Below are 25,230 nucleotides of genomic sequence, written 5' to 3'. Positions count from 1 at the left end.
GATAAGTAATTTGTGCCTTCAGCAGGCCAACTGGACAAGTGCCCTATAATAGAGTAAATTTTTGTATTAGGTTGAACAAATTCAACTTGCTGACAGCCATAAAAGTTGGAATGTGTCCAAGACCTGCTCCCAGATCAATTGTTCATCCAAGGTGCAAGCCTTTGGAAGAGTGACACCCTTCTGTGAAGATTTTGATACAAAAACACGTGCAAATTACCCCTTAGGTGGTCATCTGCTCATACTTGTGTAGTTTTGGGTAATTCACTTGTTCCCGTTTTGTACACGTCCTTCAGCCGCTCATTACTATCCACGCACTCCGGGTGTGACTGAACCAATTAATTACCTACACCTGTGTGCCTGTGTGGTCTCAATACAGAACAGATACGTAGGCACATCAGATTTGTAGTGCATAATTAGCTGTAACCAAGGATGTATTTTGCTCAGACACTTTGACTAGAAGTATTTTAATATCCATTTTCCAGCAATGAAATTAACAGTTCAACCGGAAGTAATGAAAGTCCCGGCTTGGGATGTTTGATACAGCTGTTTGTTAGGCTTAGCTTGCTCAGCAATGGACTAAAGACTGTACGCCTACATTATCATCACAAATGGTAAGTTAAATACATAAATGAAAAACGGCTAGAAAGTACTGTTGGTAATACATTCAAGTGCCTCCGAGCTTTGCCTGGTGAGGACTGCGAGTGGTGTTGTGTTTAAGTCTGGCTCCCCGTCGATATGTGTCCGTCTTTAACGTAAACCTGAACCTAACTTTACCCATAACCAGTTGAACCATAACCAGTTATTTCTTCCCACCCTCGAGCCCGGAATCTAATGACTACCCTGTTTGTTAGAGGTGAGACGTTTTTAAAATTGGTGTCTTTGAGCTAATTAAATGCTTGTCTGTGGGTGGAGGTTTTTTAATTTATTTAATTAATAAATGTCCCAGGTCAAACTGAACGTGGACATGCGTCAAAACAATACGCACAGAGGTTTTTTGCGAGTGCACGCTATTGCGCGCTCTGACAGCTATGTGCACGAGCAATGCTGACACCCGAGCAGCCCGGTGTAAATCACTGCAATGGCAGAGGAGTAAGGGAGGGTGGAGGACACCGACTACAGCCCTGCCTCCTCTCTACATGTGAGCACACAGCAGCTTAGACACACGACAGGCAGACAGGCAGAGCACCATCACAGGGGCAACAAAGGGACGCATGGTTCATCCAAGGCATCAAATGAATAAATGATTCATTGAGACAAGTTGCACTTGCAGACACACGTTTGATTGCATCTGTCCTCACCTCAAAGGTAAGAGATTGCACCAAAACAAGAAAATCCATATGTTCTATCCCGTTTTCCTGATATATTATGTTTTTATGGTTTACCTATTACAATAGGCTTTCAGCTAAGATCCCTAAATGGGTTTTTATGTTGATGTTGTATTACCCACTGCAAATGGATGTGAATTTCATTGCTATTAAGGTTTAATTTAGACACACCAGCATGAAATGGGTGTGACATGTTACTTCCTAATGTGTGTATTAGCAGCAGTAGCAGCCTCAATGCTTGTATCAGGAGTGTAAGCAACTAGGCTGCTCTAATGCATTATATAGGTTCAAGTTAAAGAGCTTATTCACATGGTGAGCATTTTCTTTGTATTATTTAGGTTGCAATATTACTGAACAGTCATGGAGCTGGAGCACTTTGATGAGCGGGACAAGGCTCAGAGATACACCCGAAGGGGTTCGAGAGGGAATGGGCTCCCCAGTCCCACTCACAGTGCTCACTGCAGCCTATACAGAACCAGGACACTGCAAGCGCTGAGCTCAGAAAAGAAGGCCAAGAAGATTCGTTTCTACCGCAATGGGGACCGCTACTTCAAAGGGATTGTTTATGCCATTTCTCAGGAGAGATTTAGGTCTATAGAAGCACTCCTGGCTGACCTCACAAGATCTCTGTCAGATAATGTCAATTTGCCCCAAGGGGTGCGGACCATATATACCATTGATGGGATGACAAAGATCACCAACATGGACCAGCTGGTGGAAGGTGAGCAGTGTTCCTGAATGTTTGTAAGTTTGCCCTAGATTTAGTTTATATTGAGTAATGTGAGATCAGGTAAGTCACAAACTCAACAGCAGATGCAGGTCAAAACAAAATGCATGACTTCCTCATTATTGTACAGCAGAAGTAACCTGTATTGCACTGTCCTGTGATCTTTGCTTTAATCTTAGCTGTTGTTGGTGAGCAAGTGGGTAATCTGCTAATGTGTTGATTTTTCTGCAGGAGAGAGCTATGTTTGTGCATCCATAGAGCCCTACAAGAAACTGGAATACACAAAGAATGTAAATCCCAACTGGGCGGTTGGTGCTAGGACTGCTGTGTCTGTCCGTGACCCTTCTTCCCTTGGTAGTGCAAAGGCTGGATTCCCAGAAACTAGAGAGAGCAAGGACTTCATTAAGCCCAAACTGGTAACCATTGTCCGCAGTGGAGTAAAGCCTCGCAAGGCCGTACGGGTCTTGCTCAACAAGAAGACTGCACACTCCTTCGAGCAAGTCATGACTGACATCACAGATGCCATTAAGCTGGACTCAGGAGTCGTCAAAAGGCTATTCACTGTTGACGGCAAGATGGTAGGTGTTAAGTTATCATTCTTAGGACTTTTTGTGAAGCTTACATCTGTTAGCTTATTTGTCAGACTTCTAATATTAAAAACATTTTCTAAGTGGGGCACAAATTAGAGATCATTCAAAAAAACCATTGACTTTACTAGTCTAAGTTAAAACCAAAAAGTTTTTTTTTTTTTCTCCCTATAATTTTGAAGTTCAACAACACCAACATTTTTTTTTTTCAATGGAAAACAGGCCTAGGAAAATTGTAAACTTGAAGAAAATAAGAACGCATACATTATGGTGAATGTGATGACAGATGTGTGCATTATGCAACAGTACACCCCGAATTAAGGTTCATAGCTTTAACATAAGTTGTTTACGCATAAAAATATATGATATAATGTATAGCAGATAATTAAGAAATATTTGATATAAAAAAAATCTACTTAATTTTGCAATGTCACATTGACATTTGCGCATCCTCTGTGCATGGGTTTCAGTGCACCCTTCACTCATAGAGGAAGCATTACACATGCATCATACCAGATACATAGTACACACAACTATGCCACCCAGAGCACAGATAGAGGAAACGCAGTTTATACAGGTATACACAGGTATAAGTTGTACAAGTGAAATTCTCTGTCTATATTTGGTTAAATCTGATGTAATAAAGCTGTTGGTTATGCTTGCAGTTGGTGAAGCTGGTTGCACATTTGCAGCTGACATAATCAATCAATCATTTTTGAAAAAAAATTACCTCATTGCCATACATGCACTGTGACTGAATGTTTGCCTGTGAAGTCATACAACAAAGCAGCTAGGACAACCTTAAGTGCTCTATACCTGAGAGAGTGCCATTATCCTGTGCCTTTTTCTCCACCACTAGTACATTAATTGCTCACAAGTGGGGATGCGGGAAGGATGCTTTTGCTGGATAGAAGTGAAAGGAGACTAGCATAATCTTTGTGTATTTGTTCATAGCATGGCTGTGTGCAGTACCTACAGATTTGGCTGTGTTGATGGGTATTTTGGTATTATGGTTTAAAAACTCCTTCTACATTCTGTCTTCCCAGAGGTGGTACTCTCTCTCACACAGGGAGTTTAGCTCAGCATGTTGTACCTGAGGCAGACTTGGTACACATTTGCAGTCAAAGCAGGCTCAGTTTAGAAGAAAGCTAACTTTGCCTCTGACATTAGAGTCGGTTTGTTCAGTTCTTTATTCATGTCTCCGAGAATTGCTCCTTACCCAAAGAGTTAGACAGCCCAGAAGGTTCAAAGTCAACTGGGAGTATTTGCTAAATGTATTACGAGAAATAGGTTTCTAGGACTCCATCTCATATTCCTACCAACAGTGGCACACTATTAAATGGATATTCACTTAGTGAGCTTGTACCAGACAAATGGGCATTGAAATGAACTCTACGGACAGTACTCATTATTTACTTATGCTGATGTTATAATTCTTTTTACATGTGGCTCATTTCACACCACATCGTAGCCATATGTTATGTTAATGAACATTATTGTGGATATTGTCAGCTTTTCTTTATGAGCTGATATGGATGGACAACACTTATGTTGCAACTGCACATAGAATTGACAGAGCAATTAAGTTACAAATCATCCCACAGAAATAAGCATCTCTATATAACTAAACCTATTTATAAACTCTATCACCTGCACTCCATATTAGTATCCTTATCAGAATTTTTTTTTTTTTCTCCTCCTCATGGTTTCTATGGTGACATGGTTTCCTGAGCTGGTTGCTAAGGAACAGCCTCTGCGGCAGAGCAGTGCAGTAGTGATGTCAGGACTGTAGGTGTAGTGTGAGAGGGCTCATAGATGCAGTGCTTGGTCTGTCAGCCTTATTATACACATGGCAGCAAGATGGAGCACATGGCTGTGCTATAATCCCAGGGTAGGACCTATTCTTTAGTATTATGTAGAGGGAACAGTTGGATTTTTACCCTAACAAACAAATCTGCCTCTCAAATCCTCTGAATTTTAAGAATATGGATTTAGTGAAGCATTAAATGGACATAACATTGCAACAGATCAAAGGTAGATGTCCTGTAAACTGTGTGAATGAAGCATTTGCTGCATTCCATTGTTTCTTCAGTTTAGTCATCTATACTTCCTAATAATAAACAGTTGTATTATCTTCTTGGTAGTTCAGCTCTGTGCTCTATTCTCTGCTACGTCTTGTCATATTGTGACTCCAGATGGCCAAATAAGCATCCATTGGCATCAAAGGACCTGGTTTCATGGGTGTTTAACCTTTGGTAAATGACCTGCTTGTGTATTTGGTCCAGGAACACAAGACATTGGCTGACTGTTAAAACAATTCATTCTAGAAAGTTTGTTTTATATGCAGTCACATTACTCTTGATTCTTCTTCTACAAAAGCAATGGGCAGATTATTTTTGGGATTTCTTGTTTATTCACATTTATTTTGGACTCATGATTCTATTAGTCAATCTGCTGAGTGGGTGGTTCTGCTTGATGACTGTGAACCCTCCCTACTGCTGAGTCACTCTGTAATGGTGTTCTTCCATAAGAGTCAGGTTTAACTTGGCCAAATGGACACAACCAAGTTAATAGTTAGGGGCTGCACTTTATAAACCTCAGATGAAAATTATTAATAAAACATTATCCAAGTAGTGGAGAGAAAGCTATAGAGAAACGGAGGCACCCTGTGGATGAGGCCCTTTGAGGAAAGGAAGCATGCCATGGCCTGATGCGATCCTGCTGTTATGTATGGGATAGAGCAAAGAGTATTTGCATGACTGAGTAGGTCTGAGGAGACTTAGCCCATGGCATTCCAATCCCCACTGTAATGGATGTGGTTCTGCACTGTAATTGTATTATGCACACCACTAACATCTCTGTATCAGCAGGGTCCAACACTTCTTGTTGAAATAGATGTCAACAGCCACCCGAGGACAAAGCCTGGCTTGACATCAATGCATGAAAGCGGAGGCTTAATCCTCCATGGTAAAATTATGTATCAGTAGATGTGATAAACAACCCATTTGTGCTTTCGGAATTAGATGCAGAATGGAAGTTGTTATGAGATTTAGGGTGCCCTTTGTGCCAGAGAGCAGAATCTAACTCATGTTTTCCAGTTATTTCCTCATGTTGACCTTGATTCTGCAATTTTTATTTTTGGTTTGGCCTGCATGTGCCCACAATGAATCTCTGCTGGTCTCTTCTCATACTACAGATGTTACTCCAGATGTCACCTCTGTGCAGGTGCATAGTGGCTCATTGCTTTCTTAGAAAATCAGTTGTTTCATATATTGATTTTTAAATTATGATCACATTATATTCTCCTGCAGTTAAGCAGTTTTCATTTAAAAGTAAGCCTTTGCTTTAGATATCTGACAGATGGCATTCAAAGCAGATAGAAAGACAAACTTTCCTTGGGTGTGACTAACATTCTTTCTTTATATTTGCTATTTAATGTAAAAATATACTATTATAATTATTAACAACTATTTTTTTGGTATTGAAAGAATATCATTCGTAAGCCCTTCTTTTTTGAAACTTCTCACTGTAACTAGAGGGGACAAAGAAGGAGATGGGGAGGCTGTCTGGCTTTCCTCTCACCTACTGCTGTGACTTGGCTGTTAAACACAGAACAGTGATTTGCCCAGTTTCCCACTGCATAGAAGGACATTTTCTCTGTTATCCTCTTTTTGCACAGAGGGGCTACTAATTATGCTTGAGCTAAAGTTAGCGTTATACTTGAATTAACATACTGCAGGAACTTCACAGCATGCCAAATGAGTATGGTGAGCCATGTTAGTAAGACACTATCGGGTTTTGCATTAATTTATGATCTTGCAATGTTTACTCAGCATTTCTTGTTAGATACTATTCTAAATTTTATTGCATGATATGCTGATAGATTTTCATATCATTTCATTTCATATAACACTTTTTTTCTGTTTGTTAAAGTCATTGTTACAACTACAACAGCTATATATAGCCTAGTAACTCAAGACTAGAACATTATGATTAGGATTGGTAGAATATGTGTGGGCTCATATGTGTTTTAAAGTGTGCTCGGGTTGTGGTATGTCCTTATGGATGTCAGTATTATGGTAGGTGCTGACTTGCACTTATTATGGAAGCTATTACTCATATTTGTCTTTGCAACTGCAGTTATGTAACAGATTTCTACAGCAGACCTAATTTGTTTCTTGGATCATGTGTATGTCTATAAATACACCGTTTTACATCCTCTCCTCTTTCTGCTGGACATTTTTTCTAAGCATGCAGTAGTGTATGGAAAACAAGTAGATTATAGCAAGTAACTGACCCTTGATTCCTGAAAACAAATTACTACTGCATTACTATATGCTCTCAAGTAAATAAGGGCAACTCCTGCAAAATGCAACTAGAACCAGTTGAAAATTACATGTGAAGATGAGTCATGTTTCTCTGGCATGTTGAGTTACTGGATGCTGTGTTCAGTCTTCCACTTCAAAGGGGAGATTCAGCACCCTGGAGAGCGCCACCTGCTCCACCTCAGTTTGTGTCTTTTGTGTAATCTATGGTCTTTACCATGGCTCAGATTGATTAGCTTCTATAGTATACACACCTCCCATTGTGTTTTCTTTGGACTGAAGCAACTAGAACAATGCTTAAGCTTGCAGAAATCACAATACCCTGACAATCAATATTTGCACAGGATGCTCGAGGACCATAAGGTGTGTGTGTGTTCCAGGGGGATGGTAGGACTGATGGAGCTGCTGTGTCACAGAGCCAGCAGGCAAAAATAATCAATATAAATGAAACACATTTGTGATTGCCCTAGTTATGCTATTCCATCATGAATTTAAAGTTTCCTATTTTCTTACATTTATGATGAATACAATTTAAAAGTAAAGGAGTGGCTCTAATTAAATTAAAAAGTTAAGAGTTAATAGAGAGTTAAGATCTTACATGAAGCAAACCATATTTTGACACTCTCAAATTGGACACTGTGTTAATGGCTTTTGCCCTTCAGCAGTTATCACCTACCATCTAAAACACCATGATCCTATTGTGGAATAATGTCACTTATTTCATGTCAGATTTACTTATTGTTTAAATGAAGTTAAACTTTTGGTCATTTTTGTTCAGTGGTTTTAAAGCAGAGAGTGGGAGTTATAGTGGTGACATCCACAGAAGGTCTGAAGCCTTCTTTGGAAGGTTATTCCATCTTGCCTAGACTGATGGTGACATTGTTCTGTTGTCTGCCGTTTGTACTGTTCAGTGCTTCAGATAGGATCTGACAGTGGATATTAAAGTAGCCGTGTCCCTCTCATCGTCACAAAACTCAGCTGTGATTCTGTCTGGTCTCCTTGGCAACCACTGTGCAGCTGTCCTCCCTTTGGGATCTTACACTGTTTTGGAGGAGGGGTTGGGGGCAGGGGCCATCAGACTGGGGCGTCTGCAGAGAAAAAGGCCATGTTAAGCCCCCCTCTGTGCTCAATGTTTATTTTAAGATTTCATGGCTGATTGACCTTTGGGTGTTAGGAGGTGGTTTTGCTGCAGGTTACTGAAACATCTATCCTTTTGTTTGGTGGATAATCCAACATTTCAATATTTTGAATAATGAATATTGAAACTACACACCTGTATTTTCTTAATTATTGGCAGTTTTAAAGGGTAAGTTTCTTCTAATGCTAAGAGACTAATTTTGACACCCAACTATATGTCCTGGTACAGCCTGGTACCACTGATGTTTCTTGTACTTTGTCGTGCCTCGCTGAAAGTACAAAATCAATGTCCAAAAATTTTCTGCAGTTGAATGACTCCAAATCAGAGGTGATTACAATTACCCCACTGACACTAGTACAAGTGCCATTAACAATCTTTCCTTGTCTGGATGCCTTATCAAATTATAATCATAAAGAGGCCTCTAAATCTATGTGTTATTTGACTAAATTGTCTTTCAGTGATTTTTTTTTATATCTGTGAGTCTTATTGCTGCCAGCAATCCTCCAGCAGGGCCCTACTAGCAGTACCAAAATCTTGACTTGTGACTAAAGGTGACCAAGCCTTTGATGTTCAGGGCCCTCAGCTGAGCTGAACTCCCTGCCTGGAGATCTCAGGCAAGCAAACTTGGTAATAGTATTCTCTTTTTATTTACTTGCATTATCTGATTTTATCGTAAAGCACTTTAACTTCATATAGCACTTTTCGAAAACTATTATTATTATTATTATTATTATGCTGGTTCGGCTTGCATAAGTGCAGTCTCATTATTTAGTAGCCACACCCCATATGATGAGGGAGCAGTGGGCTGTTGACTTTCATGTCTGGCCTTTGCTCCATGTCTCAGCACTGAAGCCATGTTATTAAACTCCTGCTGAGCTCTGCATGCTTCTTAATGAGACAATTAATAATGTATACACACATTAGATGTTTGCTAATGGCAGTCTTGATTTTGTTTTCAGATTTCAGTTTTCGAAACCATATTGTGTTCAACTACATTTTAAAAACACAACCATGAGGTTTCAGGTGATAATCTTGCATAGTTTTTAATCAATAGCAACCTTTAGCACTTCAGATTTGCTATGATTTAACACTAAACTCAAGACAAAACAAATGTCCACTTAACTGATATCAGTATGGGATCATATTTTGTTGATAGAGGTTTTGCTGAGTTCACCCCTCACTCCTCTGTAGAGGAAATGAAAACAGGTGCTCTCTGTTCGCAGGCACACTGCTGTAGTTAAGCGCATCAATAAGCCTTTTGAGGAGAAGGTCAGGACTCCATCAGCATCTTCATTTATTTATGACTACATGCACTGAAATGGGCTTCTGTATTAATGAGAGCAGCAGATGCATCAACTGAGTCAACCCATTTTCTTTTGTAGAAAAGTGAAAATGATTCATTTACATTTCTCTCTTATTGAGATAAAAGGATATGTGGTAACCATGTTGTTTTTAATGAAAGTTCATCAAAGCCATCCTCTGGCTTAAGGTAAAATCTAACCTCTTAGCATGTAACAGTTTCAGATTTTAATCTTATTTTGTGGATTCGGGTTATAATACCTTGATATCCCTAATACTTTATATGCCATCACACATTAGATATGGGCTAAAGGATCTAGTAAACTGTGAAAATGCCCTCAACACACTCACTTTGTCTTGACATGAATGGCTCCCTTAATGGATGATGGTGTTAAAAACATGTTTTAACATGATTTTTATATTGAATGGCCCTGGACAATAGAGGGCAATTAACTTAATCTCCCACTAGGGTTGGAAAGAATTTAATGACCAGCAGACGTTATTGTCACAGACTGTACTGAATAAAATCAAGGTTTAAAAGAAGCTCGTCTTTTCTTAGTTGTTACCCTAGAGACATATTCATCTGCAGCTAGGCTGATACACCAGTAGAAAGAAATGTTAATTCCATTATTCACATGCTGTACACACAGTAGCATTCATTTTTCCTTTGTACTTTGGCCCTTTTGAATATGCAATTTCAGTGTGACTGCTTTAAATGAAACTAAAGGAAATACTTTCTCTTACACTGAGATGGCCTGAATGTTGCTGTATCTGTATAGCTGTACTTACATTCATATAATTTAGATATGAGATTTTCCCAAATATGATGAGTGATGGTAGGACTGTGTTAAAGTAAGTTGTTGATTTAAAAAAAAAAGCCTCTGACATAAAATATTTAGTACTATGTATACCATATGTGTCCTATATTATAGAATAATCTGTACTGTATCCTTTTTATGCACAAATGGCATTTTTATGCTTTAAAATACTATTTCCTTTGGTGCTTTACTATACTATGACGTTTTTTGACATTTTTATGCCATACTATAATATGATGTTTTTTGGCATTTTCATGCCTTAAAATACTATTTCCTTTGATGCTTTACCATACTATGACGTTTTTATGACCTTTGATGCAATAATATACTATAAAGGTTTTTTGACATTTTATGCCATGCTATACTATGACGTTTTTTGACATTTTTATGCCATACTATACTATGACATTTTTTGGCATTTTTATGCTTTAAAATACTATTTCCTTTGATGCTTTACTATACTATGACGTTTTTATGACCTTTTATGCCTTAATATAACATGATGTTTTTTTGACGTTTTATGCCATGCTATACTATGACATTTTTTGAGATTTTTATGCCATACTATACTATGATGTTTTTTGGCATTTTTATGCCTTAAAATACTATTTCCTTTGATGCTTTACCATACTATGACGTTTTTATGACCTTTGATGCAATAATATACTATAAGGTTTTTTGACATTTTATGCCATGCTATACTATGACGTTTTTTTACATTTTTATGCCATACTATACTATGACATTTTTGGCATTATTAAGCCTTAAAATACTATTTCCTTTGATTCTTTAACATACTATGACGTTTTTATGACCTTTTATGCAATAATATACGATAAGGTTTTTTGACATTTTATGCCATGCTATATCTAATGACAGTATCTTATTTTGCGCCGATCCTTTTATTGGCTCTTAGCAAATTACCGACTCTTATCGATGATTCCTGTTGATGCATTTACACTATTCACTACTGACATTATTATTTTGACTTTTATGGCATATATATAATAACGGGTCTATTGGTTTTTTGACATTTTATGCCATACCTATACTATGACGTTTTTTGACATTTTTATGCCATAGCTATAATATATAGATATAGTTTTTTGGAATTTATAATGCCTTAAAATACTTTTCCTTATGATGCTTTTACCATACTTATGACGTTTTTATGACCTTTGATGCATAATAATACTATAAAGGTTTTTTGACATTTTATGCCATACTATACTATGACGTTTTTGACATTTTTATGCCATACTATATTATGACGTTTTTGGCATTATTAAGCCTTAAAATACTATTTCTTTGATTCTTTACCATACTATGACGTTTTTATGACCTTTTATGCAATATATACTATGACGTTTTTTTTGACTTTTATGCCATAGCTATACTATGACATTTTTTGGCATTTTTATGCTTTAAAATACTATTTCCCTTTGATGCTTTAACTATATTGACGTTTTTATGACCTTTAATGCTAATATAACATGATAAGTTTTTTTGACTTTTTTGCCATAGCTATAACTATGACGTTTTTTGATTTTTTTATGCCTACTATACTATGATTGTTTTTTGGCAATTTTAATGCCCTTAAAATACTATTTCCTTTGATCTTTACCATACTATGACGTTTTTATGACCTTTGATGCAATAATATACTATAAGGTTTTTTGAATTTTATTGCCATATCTATACTATGACGTTTTTTGACATTTTTATGGCATACTATAATGACTGATGTTTTATTGGCATTTTCTAGCCTTAAAATACTATTTCCTTTGATCTTTACCATACTATGACGTTTTTATGACCTTTATGCAATATATATACTAAAGGTTTTTTTGACATTTTATGCAATGCTTATATCTATGACGTTTTTTTTGACATTTTTATGCCATACTATACTGATGACATTTTTTGGCATTTTTATGCTTTAAAATACTATTTCCTTTGATGCTTTTACTGATACTATGACGTTTTTATGAACCTTTATGCAATATATTACTATAAGGTTTTTTGACATTTTATGCCATTATACTATGACGTTTTTTGACATTTTTATGCCATACTATATGACTATGATATTTTTTGGCATTTCATGCTTAAAATATACTATTTCCTTTGATGCTTTACTCATACTATGAACGTTTTTATGACCTTTGATCGTAATATATATTACTACATAAGAGTTTTTTGACTTTTATGCCATGATACTGACGATTTACTTCACCTTCTTTTTATGCATTTTTTTATGCCATACTATACTATGACTTTTATTTGGCATTTTTTATGCTTTTTAAAATACTATTTCTTGATGTTTTACTTATACTACTGACGTTTTTTAGACCTTTATGCAATAATATACTATAAGGTTTTTTTGACATTTTTATGCCATCTATTACTATACGTTTTTTACAATTTTTATGCATACTATACTATGATTTTTTGGCATTATAAGCCTTAAAATACTATTTCCTTTGATTCTTTACCATAGCTATGACTTTTATGACCTTTATGCAATAATATACGTAAAGTTTTTTGACATTTATGTGCCATGCTATAATACTATGACATTTTTTTGGCATTTTTATGCCTTTAAAATACTATTTCCTTTGATGCTTTATATAATGACGTTTTTATGACTGCTTTTATGCAATAATATACTATAGGTTTTTTGACATTTTATGCCATGACTATACTATGACGTTTTTTTGACATTTTTATGCCATACTATAATATGATGTTTTTTGGCATTTTTCATGCCTTAAAATACTATTTCCTTTGATGCTTTACCATACTTATGACGTTTTTATGACCTTTGATGCAATAATATACTATAAAGGTTTTTTGACATTTTATGCCATGCTATAACTATGACGTTTTTTTGACATTTTTATGCCATACTATACTATGACTTTTGGCATTATTGCCTTAAAATACTATTTCCTTTGATTCTTTACCATACTATGACAGTTTTTATGACCTTTTATGCAATAATATACGATAAGAGAGGTTTTTTGACATTTTATGCCATCTATCTATGACATTTTTTGGCATTTTTATGCTTTAAAAATACTATTTCTTTTATCGCTCTTACTATACTATTTTATGACCTTTTAATGCAATACATTATACTATGACAGGTTTTTTTGACGCATTTTATGCCATACTATACCTATGACGTTTTTTGACATTTTTATGCCATACTTAATAATATCGATGTTTTTTGGCATTTTATGCCTTAAAATACTATTTCCTTTGATGCTTTACCATACTATGAGTTTTTATGACCTTTGATGCAATAATATACTATAAAGTTTTTTGACATTTTATGCCTAGCTATACTATGACGTTTTTTGACATTTTTATGCCATACTATAACTATGACATTTTTTGGGCATTTTTATGCGTTTAAATATCTTTACTATGCTTTCTTCCTATGACGTTTTTATGACCTTTTATGCCTAAATAATATACTATAGTTTTTTTGACATTTTATGCCATACTATACTATGACGTTTTTTGAATTTTTATGCCATACTATACTATGATGTTTTTTGGCATTTTATGCCTTAAAATACTATTTTTTGATGCTTTACCATACTATGACGTTTTTATGACCTTTGATGCAATAATAGTACTATAAGGTTTTTTGACATTTTATGCCATGCTATACTATGACGTTTTTTGACATTTTTATGCCATTACTATACTATGACGTTTTTGGCATTATTAACCTTAAAATACTATTTCCTTTGATTCTTTACATACTATGACGTTTTTATGACCTTTTATGCAATAATATACGATAAGGTTTTTGTACATTTTATGCCATGCTATACTATGACATTTTTTGGCATTTTTTTGCTTTAAAATACTATTTCCTTTGATGCTTTACTATACTATGACGTTTTTATGACCTTTTATGCAATAATATACTATAAAGGTTTTTTGACATTTTATGCCATACTATACTATGACGTTTTTGACATTTTTATGCCATACTTTAATATGATGTTTTTTGGCATTTTCATGCCTTAAAATACTATTTCTTCTTTGATGCTTCTACCATACTATGACGTTTTTATGACCTTTTGATGCAATTCAATATACTATAAAGGTTTTTTTGACATTTTATGCCATGCTATACTATGACGTTTTTTGACATTTTTATGCCATACTATACGTATGACTTTTTGGCATTATTAAGCCTTAAAATACTATTTCCTTTGATTCTTTACCATACTATGACGTTTTTATGACCTTTTATGCAATAATATACTATAAGGTTTTTTGACATTTTATGCCATACTATACTATGACGTTTTTGACATTTTTATGCCATACTATTACTATGAGTTTTTGGCATTATTTATGCCTTACAATACTATTTCATTTGATGCCTTGCCATACTATGACATTTTTATGATCTTTTGATACCATAAATATACTATGACGTTTTTTTGACGTTTTATGCCATACTATACTAATGACATTTTTTGGCATTTTTATGCTTAAAATACTATTCCTTTGATGCTTTACCATATCTAGAGTTTTTATGACCTTTGATGCAAATATATTTATACTATATAAGGTTTTTTTGACATTTTTGCATGCATACTATGACCGTTTTGGTGTGTGATTGGTGGTAGCTTATTTTTCAAATAAAGGGGGACTAACCACATGGATATGTTGCGAGTGAAGGCGGCGCTAAACTATGAAATATTTGTTTTGGGATTTTTCTGCTTTAAAATATATTAGATGATTGGTTTGATGTGCTGGTTACCTAAATCTAATGACGTGTTTTAGTGAACCTTAGGCGGGCGGCTTTATACGGCTTGTTATATCTGTAATGTATTGTATAATATTGTATTGGTCAAGTCTGAGCTGTTTTGTTTGTATCGTTTTAGTCTTTATTGCTATACTATTGAATTTGTAGATGAGCCTTATATAAGTTGGCGCTATACTATATGTTTTTTGGGCATTTTTAATGCTTAAGGACTACTATTTCCTTTGATGCTTTACCATAACGTGGAATGCGCTAGCGGAGTTTGGTGTATTATATGACACTTGATGCATAATATGTATATCTTAAGTTTTTTGACCATTTTTGCCATGCTAGTAACTATGGACTGTGTTTTGAGACGGGCGATTATTTTAATGTGAGCCATAGGCCCTGATATTGCGTGTATGACTTTGTTGAGCTACATCTACGGTGGGTAATCCTATTAAGTAATCATATCGTTCCGGATTGGTTGATTCTTTACCAACCCATCTGAAAAGGTAGGTATGACCAGGATTTTTAGACTTTTAGTGCAATATCAGTCGATAAGGAAGTATTTTTGACATAGGATGCCAGATGAGCGTATACTATGGACATTTTTGGCATTTTTATGGCTTTAACTACTATTTCCTTGATTAGCTTTAGGGCCTAATACCTATGGTACGTTTTTTATGACTTTGTAATTCTGCAATAATAATAAGAGCCTATAGAAACGGATTTTTTGACATTTTTGCCATAGACTAATATCACTGCGGGCCAGTTTTGTTGACATTTTCTTTTTAATGGCCGATTAGCCTATAATTGGCATGTTTTTTGGCATTTTATTGGTCGGGTGACCGTGTGAAGAATTACTAATTTTCCTTGATGCTAAGTGGGTGACCAATAACCTGAATGGAGTGGACTATTATTAGTGACCTTTTGAATTAGCCAAATAGATATCGACTAATTAAAGGTTTTTCGAAAAAAACATTTTATGCCAGATAACTAATACACTTAAAATAGATCGTCTTTTTTGACAGTTCTTTATGCATACATATTCACACGCTACTGAGTTTTTCTGGCATATTAGACCTATAGATGCCCTACTTATTTCCGGTTTGGATGCTTTAACCATACGCTATGTACGCTTTTTTAGTCGACCTTTTTGAGCACATACATTATACTATGCACGTTAGTTTTTTGACCTGGTTTTTCCATAAGCTATACTATTGTGACATTTTTTGTTGGTGTTTTTGGCATTTTTATGCTTTAAAATACTATTTCCTTTGATGCTTTACTATACTATGACGTTTTTATGACCTTTTATGCCTTAATATAACATGATGTTTTTTTGACGTTTTTTGCCATGCTATACTATGACGTTTTTTGAGATTTTTATGCCATACTATACTATGATGTTTTTTGGCATTTTTATGCCTTAAAATACTATTTCCTTTGATGCTTTACCATACTATGACGTTTTTATGACCTTTGATGCAATAATATACTATAAGGTTTTTTGACATTTTATGCCATACTATACTATGACGTTTTTTGACATTTTTATGCCATACTATAATATGATGTTTTTTGGCATTTTCATGCCTTAAAATACTATTTCCTTTGATGCTTTACCATACTATGACGTTTTTATGACCTTTGATGCAATAATATACTATAAAGGTTTTTTGACATTTTATGCCATGCTATACTATGACGTTTTTTGACATTTTTATGCCATACTATACTATGACATTTTTTGGCATTTTTATGCTTTAAAATACTATTTCCTTTGATGCTTTACTATACTATGACGTTTTTATGACCTTTTATGCCTTAATATAACATGATGTTTTTTTGAGACATTTTTGAGATTTTTATGCCAAGTCACTGCCTTCATACACTGAAATGTTACTCAATCTCTTGCAAGATGTTCCATTCTGAGTCTGAAAGCAGTCCAAATTGACTAGGGAGTGCAGCAGCAGACTTTGTCAGTGTGCAGGTCTGTGCACTGACTGAAAAATAATATCTACACTTATGTTGCTTTCTTGTTGTTGTTATTGTAGCAGTACTCTTTGGAATTAAATATTATGTACAGGATCACTTACATATCAAACTAGTTATTTTACTAAAACTGACAGAAACATCTCCATCTTTACCAGATCTCCTGCCTTCAGGACTTTTTTGGGGAAGATGACATATTCATTGCCTGTGGCCCAGAGAAGTTCCGTTATCAGGATGACTTCAACCTGGATGAAACTGGTTAGTGTACTTTCATTTGTATCTACATTATAGCACTACTAATATACAGTATGAGATGTTGTTGCCACTTGTGATATGACGTGGAGGAGGAAGAATGTTGCCATTTTGTCATACATTTTGTCTTTCTTTACAGAATGCAGGGTGGCAAAGTCTGCATCATATGGCCGGCTCCCCTCCGTGCAAGGTCGCTCTTCTCCAAGAAGTGGTGGGATGTCCCGCAGAAGCAAGTCTCCCTCATCCACTGGTTCTGGTAAGGTTGTGTGTGTGTACTTTGTATGGCTATCTTCAAGGACAAGTTGGAGTTTTAGACCTTGGGAGTGAGGATACTTTTGGAATGTGGGGACATTTTGTCCATTTCTCACTTTCTGACATGCTGTAAAAGGCTGTTTGAGGGTTAAGACTTGGTTTTAAGATTAAGGTTAGGGTAAGGGTTGGGGGTAGGTATTTAGATGTGATGGTTGAGGTTAGGGTTGAAAGTTTCACTATATTTTCTTATAGGAATATATGTATACATATACACTATGCGTAAAAAACACATTGAGTTTATTCTGCTGTATTTCATCTTGATACTGATTTTGTCTCGATTTCTGCTATACCGACAGCTAATGGCACTGCAGGCAGTCAACTGTCCACACCTCGATCTGGAAAGTCTCCCAGCCCCTCTCCAACTAGTCCAGCTAGCCTCAGAAGAAGACAGGTAATAAAAATTGATGTTCCAATAAATAAGTAAATAAATAAGTTCTTAAATTCATATCATACCAGAGATGCTTTGTTAAGGAGTTTGACAATTCTTTTCATCAATGAATAATATTTAAAAGTATTATAGTGATGTGGAATTAAACAGATATGTTGTAGCTTATTGATGGGAATAAATTTAATAACTATCAGAATATTGCCTAGCAAGATGTGTGAGCCTCCACCAGCTATACATTGCTGGCCTTTCTGTTTGTTTTTGTTTATCAGTAATGTGAGTGGAAATACTGCTAGAGATATCTGATAGATCTCAAAAAGATGGCATGAGTGATCACAGATCTGTGTACACAGGTGTGCAGATATAAATATCAGCTTTATATACAACATGTTTCTGAGTTCAGGGAAAAAAAAAACCCCAGCCAAACATCAACACAGGCTGTGTTTGTACATGTATTACAGCTAGCTTTTGAATGAAACCTGCCAGTACTCCAGCTTCACATTTTCACTGTGATTATCATAGATCTGGGGAGGACAAACTCTGAGGCAGGCAAGTTCTGAGACTGAATAGCACAGTCAACTATGGATTGACAACCAGTTATCAGTGATGCCATCATTAATTAATCATAACACTGGCTGGGGTTGGTATTGTGGCTATGGAGTGGAGGATATTACTTTCTCTCTGTCATCTTGAACCATATGCCAGTCTGCTGGTGAAAAGGTTATGATGTTTCACCACACTGGATTTATTTTTATCTAATCTCAAACTGCATACTCAAGGCTGGCAGAGTGGAACAAATAGGCTTTGTAAAAGCTGGCTGTAATCACATTTTTACAAGCTTTGCCTTCTCTGAAGTTTGTGTAAGACAAGTACATCAGTGTGTCTTTCATTCTCACTCAATGGCTGTCTGTCCTTCCAGGGATCTCAGCACAGTGGCTCTTCACTCTCTTTAGCTTCAACCAAGGTTTGCAGCTCGATGGATGAAGGAGATGGGCCCGGCAGTGAAGGTAAGACATTTTATAACGCATAGATATACTAGAAAAAGACTTTTGGCAAATAAACTTTTGGCTTCTACTTACAATATACCTTTTACATTACAGGTCTTCTTTTATTTTGCTCTACAGCTGAGCTTATGGATGACTACCCTTCTGTCCCTGCCCCCATAGCAGAGAGGTACAAAGTGGGGAGAACTTTAGGGGATGGAAACTTTGCTGTGGTCCGGGAGTGTGTGGAGAAATCCACTGGAAGAGAGTATGCCCTGAAGATCATCAGCAAAGATAAATGCAGGGGAAAGGTGGGCTGTCTGCACATCTGTTGACACAAGATTATCAAACCACTAAGTTTGGGATAATTTACTGTTCATTCACTCAAGTTCTCAAGTTTTTTTTTTTTTTTTTTTTGGTATGTAATATTGATGGAGCACTGTTGTGGATGCTCATTCGTTTTCTTTATTTTCTTCATTGGTCAGTAGATGGTGCTCTCTCTTCTGGGACTAAAATCCTTGGTCTTAATTTTCTTTCTTCCTTTTTCCTGTTTTGACATTATTGTCAGATAAGCTTATTTAAGTAGTGTTAACGAGTATCCAAATGATTTCAACTATCATTCAAAATTTGTAAAATGTTTCTGGAAATATCATATTTGCTCTGAAATGGCCGTGAAGGAGGCTCCCCACTCACATTCCGCTGATATGTATGTGTATATATATTTTCACTATTCAGTGTGTATGTATTTTCTGTGATTACATTTCCTTTATTTACCAGGAGCACATGATCCAGAGTGAAGTGTCAATCCTTCGGCGTGTGAAACATCCCAATATCGTACTTTTAATCGAAGAAATGGACACCCATAATGAGCTCTATCTTGTAATGGAGTTAGTGAAGGTACTGCATGTTGGTTGATTGTCGCAAAGAAATTTCAAGCCCAAATGCCACATTTGTATTTTGGGGCTTATTGTGACATGTGGTATTCTGTCCATATTCTTGTTGTTTTTTTGTTTTTTGTTTTTTTTCTTTATCCCTGTTAACAGATAAAGAGTTCATGTGAAATTCCCTAAACACACCAGGGCTTTATCAGCCTTTTAAAATTGCTGAAAACTAGCATTGGTACTCTTTCACATCCCAAATACTCTTTCTCCAGGGGGGTGATCTCTTTGATGCAATCACGTCTTCTAACAAATACACAGAACGAGACGCGAGCTGTATGCTGTTCAATCTGGCAAGTGCCATCAAGTACCTGCACAGCCTCAATATTGTCCACAGAGACATAAAACCTGAAAACCTGTTGGTAAGTATGACACTACAAAGATTCTGTACTGACACTCCCTCACTCCTCATAGGTCCATGTACTTTATTAATCCTCTTGCCCGTTCCTTGTCACTTTTATCCAAAGTTCATATGTACAAGCTTACAACTAACATTAGGGCATGCAATGACTGAAATTTAGAAAATTGTGAAATGAAATTACTGTCCACAACTCCACAAGGTATATACTTCATCATTATCCCACTGTGGTCATTTGGCATTCACAGTTCTAACACATCTCACCTGTAAACTCTAAAATCTAGTTTTAGAAGCACAAGACATGGCAGCAAAAGAATGAGACCAAAACAAGATACCTACCTCAAAGTTAACTCATTCACAACTGCAGTTTTTTTGTTTTAGTGTTGCGCTTTGTTATGTATTTTCATATTATGATTTAAGCAAAAATGATGAATTTGAGTGATATTCCTTTTGTGCTCAGTGTTATTTAATTTTCTTACCGCATCAAACTCAATAGAATCTTTGCTGCAGCCAAGAAATAATTTCTGTTGATCTTTTTGCTCACCAAGTCTCATTGTGTGTATTACACAGGTCTATGAGCACCATGATGGTAGTAAATCTCTGAAACTAGGTGACTTTGGCTTGGCTACTGTTGTCAATGGGCCCCTCTATACTGTGTGTGGCACACCCACCTACGTAGCACCAGAAATCGTTGCTGAGGCAGGGTGAGTCAGAGGAGTTACATCATCAGCTTCATGAATATTAGGACATTTGTTGTGAAAGAACAATGTTCAAAATCTCACTTAACAGCTGCTGCAGTAATTTTTGTTTGCTATTGCTAATTGCAGGTTTGTTTAGTCTCTCTGATACCTGATACCTTCCCTTTCAATTACAGATATGGCCTCAAGGTTGACATTTGGGCAGCTGGTGTCATCTCTTACATACTGCTGTGTGGCTTTCCTCCTTTCCGTGGGTATGTGCTATTAGGAGGCTTTCTTTGATAATGATGTAATTAAAACAGAATACATCTGTTTAATTTGTCTAAATCACATTGGTCAAAATGCCCATGGTATGCCATCACATTAAAGACAATTATGTGGAACCTAGTTTTATGAAATACTTGTCATTTCAGCAGCAGTGGTGAGGATCAGGAGGCTCTCTTTGAACAGATTTTGAGGGCCCAGCTGGACTTCCCTGCACCATACTGGGACAATGTGTCTGACACTGCAAAGGTTTGTGTCTAGAAGTGCTCTCCTGATCTGCTATCTCTGGGATAGACTCTGGAGTTTCAAATTGAGCAGTGATCTGTTGCTGTGGTGTCTCAAACTACATTATTATACTAGGTGCTTATGACTCAATAACATGCCTTTCTTTAGGCTCTAATCACTGAGATGCTGCAGGTAGAGGTGGATCAGAGATACACAGCTGTACAGGTGCTCGATCACCCCTGGGTCAATGTAAGTTCAGTGTTTAGTCCTTTCACCAGGATCACTCTTGTACATTCAACTGCTGCTAAGAAGCAGTATGCAGTGTGATACAGCAGGTGGAGTTGCTAAAGCTTTGTTCTTTGTATTTTCCAGGCTGATGGTGCATCAGAGAAGGAACACCAGTTGCCTGTGGCTGGGAAGATCAAGAAGCACTTTAACACTGGGCCTCGGCTCAACAACACCACAGCGGGAGTGTCAGTCATTACAGTAAGCATTGATATATACCCCTCCACAAAATGACACTGCATGCAGTTCTCCATCAGTAGATTCAATTTTGACTTTTTTATGAATCAGCTTTAGCGATGATGCTTTGAATGTCATTCAAAATTGAAAAACCTATAGCTTTGAATTTTGAATCAGTGTTCCCCATATGCGCTTTGCCTAACTCCTGAAGTGTGCAAAAATGTTCTGTCTTTATTCTTTGGATTTCATTCAAATTCATTTGTTTTAAGTTGAAGTTTTGCAAAGCAGCAAATAAATCCATTACCTTTTTTTTTTTTTTTTTTTTTTTTTTTTTTTTTTTTTTTTGGAATTTATACCTTGGCAACTTCTCTGGTTTATTCTGTGTACACATCCATTCATCCATCTGCTTCTTGCTGCAAGGTCTTCCTGTGTGTGCTCTGGCCTCTCATCCTGTTTCAGATGGACTGTCAGCACTGTTGTTAGGAGATCTTTATAAATAACAAAGTTGGCCTACAATGACTTGGTTTCAGTAGATGTGATTTCTTGAGTAGTTCTAAAGTTGAGCTGGATTTGTACAATTGGCAGAAAGATGAAAAACTTATTCTGGAAGTCAGATAATGCCTAGTTTTTACTATTTGCCATTGATGGGGAGAGGATGGGGGGGGGTGTCGGTTGAATTCCTCTGCATTTCTCGTGTCTAGCATTTTTATTTACTTTGCAGGTAAGCCCTGCACTCAGTTGTCAGTAGCCAAATGGAAAAATTTCTGATATTTCACTGAACTTCGGTTAACAGTGACATGACATGTCTCTTCCAGTTTTTTCCTTGTCATACCAGCAGTTATAACAGAGTTGTGCGTCTTAATATTAATCAGGTCAGTGATTCTTTGAGTTCAAGGTGATGCGCTGAGTTGCACTCATCTCTCTCTGCTCAGCCGGACCAGGACTTTACCATCCAGAGGTCAGGGTCTTTGGACCACTACCAGCATCCAGGATTGTACTGGATAAGGTATGACACAGCATAGTGCCTAATATGCAGTGCTTCCATGGCAAAGTGCTGGCAGTCTCCATTTCCCATCCCCCCCAAAGGATTTGACCCATTGCCCATCAATGGAGCCCTTTTAATGGCTCGCCCTAATTTACCTCATCAGATTCATCACTTTATCACGTTATTTCATCTCACTAGTGCTGTGGCTGTTTCCTCTCGCCTGGTCGTGCTGTTTACTTGCTATTTACTTAATCTGCATAGAGAAGTTATGCATCTTAATGCTACATGTGTTTGAGGGTCCATGTGACGCATTGAGCAACTGGATTTTGTTTCATGATCTAAATGCATTTAGCATTAAGTGCTAAGTGGTGCCACTGACACACAGATGAGCTCTGCACTTGTTTGCAGTGTTTGCAGTGTCATAAGATGAAGTTAAACATCCTCTGTCACAAGAACTTAAACCTTTTTAAGGAGAGGAGGTTGTGAGGCAAATGCAGTTTTTCAGATACAACTGCATGCTACCATTGGCTGAACTATATTTTAACAAGTGCCTCTGGTGGTTGCGTGGATTCCCCTCCTCATCTCTGTGGTCTTGTGGAGAACCTAACAGTTGCTGCTGTGTCACCCTCTCTCAGACCACGCCACTTGATAAAGAGAAGCAAGTTTTCCGACGAAGACGCCACCAGGATGTGAAGTCTGCACCCAACCTCCCACGCAGTGTTGGTGCCAGCGCCTCCCACAGTGCCAACCCTGGCATCTTCCCTGTTGACTTCAACTCTGAGTCTGAAGACCATTCCCCAAGTTCGGTTGACACTGTCCGTTCACCCATCTCTCCGTTCTAGCAGCCTTCCTGAGGGCACAGCACCGTCCATCCCTTCAGAGGGTGGAGTGCAAAACGGATCAACCCAACATTGGATTCAGTCTGCTGACTTGGACATTCACAGACTGCATATTTACCTGTACCTATTTTTTTTTCCTGTCATAGTACTTTTATTTCAAGTACAAAATACACTGATCAGATAAAGGGGCAGTTAGTCTCTGGATCAAAGAATACACAATAAGAGCATGCAACAATCTTTAATATAGTTTCCCTTTTCTTTCTTAAAAAAAAAAAAAGCCACCAAACTATATAAGCCTTATTTCTACACAGCAAGCACTGGTTCATTGTAGTACACTAGGGCCCTCTCCTGGTTTATATTGTACACTGCAGGAAAGATGGCGTGCTTCATCAAGCACTTTGCTTTTTAATGGAGGGTGTAAATGCAAGACATTGAAACCTTTTAGCTTCTAAATATTAAATTACATAACTTTGTGATATGACAAGTTTGGTGCATATCATTTACTGTATGGACTTAAACACAAATGATTGTTTGATAATAACCCTCACAAAACAGCATTAATTGTAACAGTCACCTCTCTGTTGTACAGTGTAACATTTAGGTTACTTTGCTGTGGTACTTGAGGTTCTGGTGTGTAAACCTTAGGCACTGTTTAAGAGAACTTTAAGAGGACATGCTGCTATTATTGTACCATAAGCATTATCTGTACTGAACAGATATTTTGTAGGATTAGTATTGTCCTGCCACCCAGTAGCTTGCCTCATAGAGAATTGAGGGCACTTATGTTTGACTGTTGATGGTCCAGCTTACCTGTGTGCTTGAGGATGATTATTTAAGCAGTAGCTTTGTTACATGTCTTTGAGAGTGTGGTTGTAATTTGGTGATGGTGCAGATGAATCTTAGTGCTGTGTAGCTGGTAGTAAGTGCATGTGTAAAACCTTGCCTTGGCACATGTGGATTGACGTGCAATTAGGTGTACTGCCCAATGAGCACAGTATCAAATTTGTCCTTCACAGGCTGGAGTAAGTGAGAATGGATCTGTTGCTGGTATTATTGGTATCCAACTGACGCACTTCTCTATCACAGGGGGCAGTTAACTCTTGTGGAACATCGGGGTTTTTTTTTCACACACAGATAAGAAACAAGTTAAATGTTGGTAAACAGCAGTGCTTCCAGTAAAATCCATTATTTTAATATTTGTTCATACAGAAATTTTGTTGAACTTTTTTAAATAATCGGATCAAACAACATAATCAAGACCACTTCATACATTGGGTCATCAGAGACAAAATATTCATGGATGTGAATGTCCGCTTCTGTAACCTGCATGTCTGATAATATGCATCCTAACTCAGTTGTTCTGGTCTTTTACTATTCGATATACGCCTGTCAGATATGAAACCATTTCTGTTGTCATTGTTCATGCTGTCTTGATGAATGCAGTTCAGTTAAGGCAGACTATAGCCATTCATACTACAGTTGAGTTAACTTGTATATACGTATTTTAACAGAAATGTAATATCCCACCACTCACTTTG

At 36.7% G+C, this 25,230-nt stretch overlaps 1 protein-coding gene across 4 annotated transcripts; it reads left to right on the top strand.

Annotated features, from left to right (window-relative positions):
- Positions 1 to 1,056: 1,056 nt before the first annotated feature.
- Positions 1,057 to 23,972, top strand: LOC111224461 (serine/threonine-protein kinase DCLK1-like). Of its 4 annotated transcripts, none has more exons than XM_022748958.1 (16): positions 1,057 to 1,305; positions 1,664 to 2,046; positions 2,284 to 2,630; positions 17,150 to 17,249; positions 17,383 to 17,499; positions 17,852 to 17,946; positions 18,860 to 18,947; positions 19,065 to 19,234; positions 19,701 to 19,820; positions 20,077 to 20,223; positions 20,790 to 20,923; positions 21,094 to 21,171; positions 21,334 to 21,430; positions 21,575 to 21,655; positions 21,779 to 21,892; positions 23,489 to 23,972. In XM_022748958.1, exons 2-16 carry the CDS (start codon positions 1,686 to 1,688, stop codon positions 23,693 to 23,695), a joined length of 2,256 nt encoding a protein of 751 aa, XP_022604679.1. In that variant the 5' UTR covers positions 1,057 to 1,305; positions 1,664 to 1,685; the 3' UTR covers positions 23,696 to 23,972. The 4 variants fall into 4 exon arrangements, with proteins under 4 accessions (XP_022604679.1, XP_022604678.1, XP_022604677.1 ...); XM_022748957.1 differs by having other exon boundaries at positions 21,331 to 21,430; XM_022748956.1 differs by having other exon boundaries at positions 19,041 to 19,234.
- Positions 23,973 to 25,230: the final 1,258 nt, after the last annotated feature.

This window comes from Seriola dumerili, unplaced genomic scaffold (assembly GCF_002260705.1).
Source record: "Seriola dumerili isolate Sdu_G_001 unplaced genomic scaffold, Sdu_1.0 BDQW01000134.1, whole genome shotgun sequence".
In the NCBI taxonomy this organism is placed as follows: domain Eukaryota; kingdom Metazoa; phylum Chordata; class Actinopteri; order Carangiformes; family Carangidae; genus Seriola; species Seriola dumerili.
This window is presented reverse-complemented; position numbering and strand designations above follow the sequence as displayed.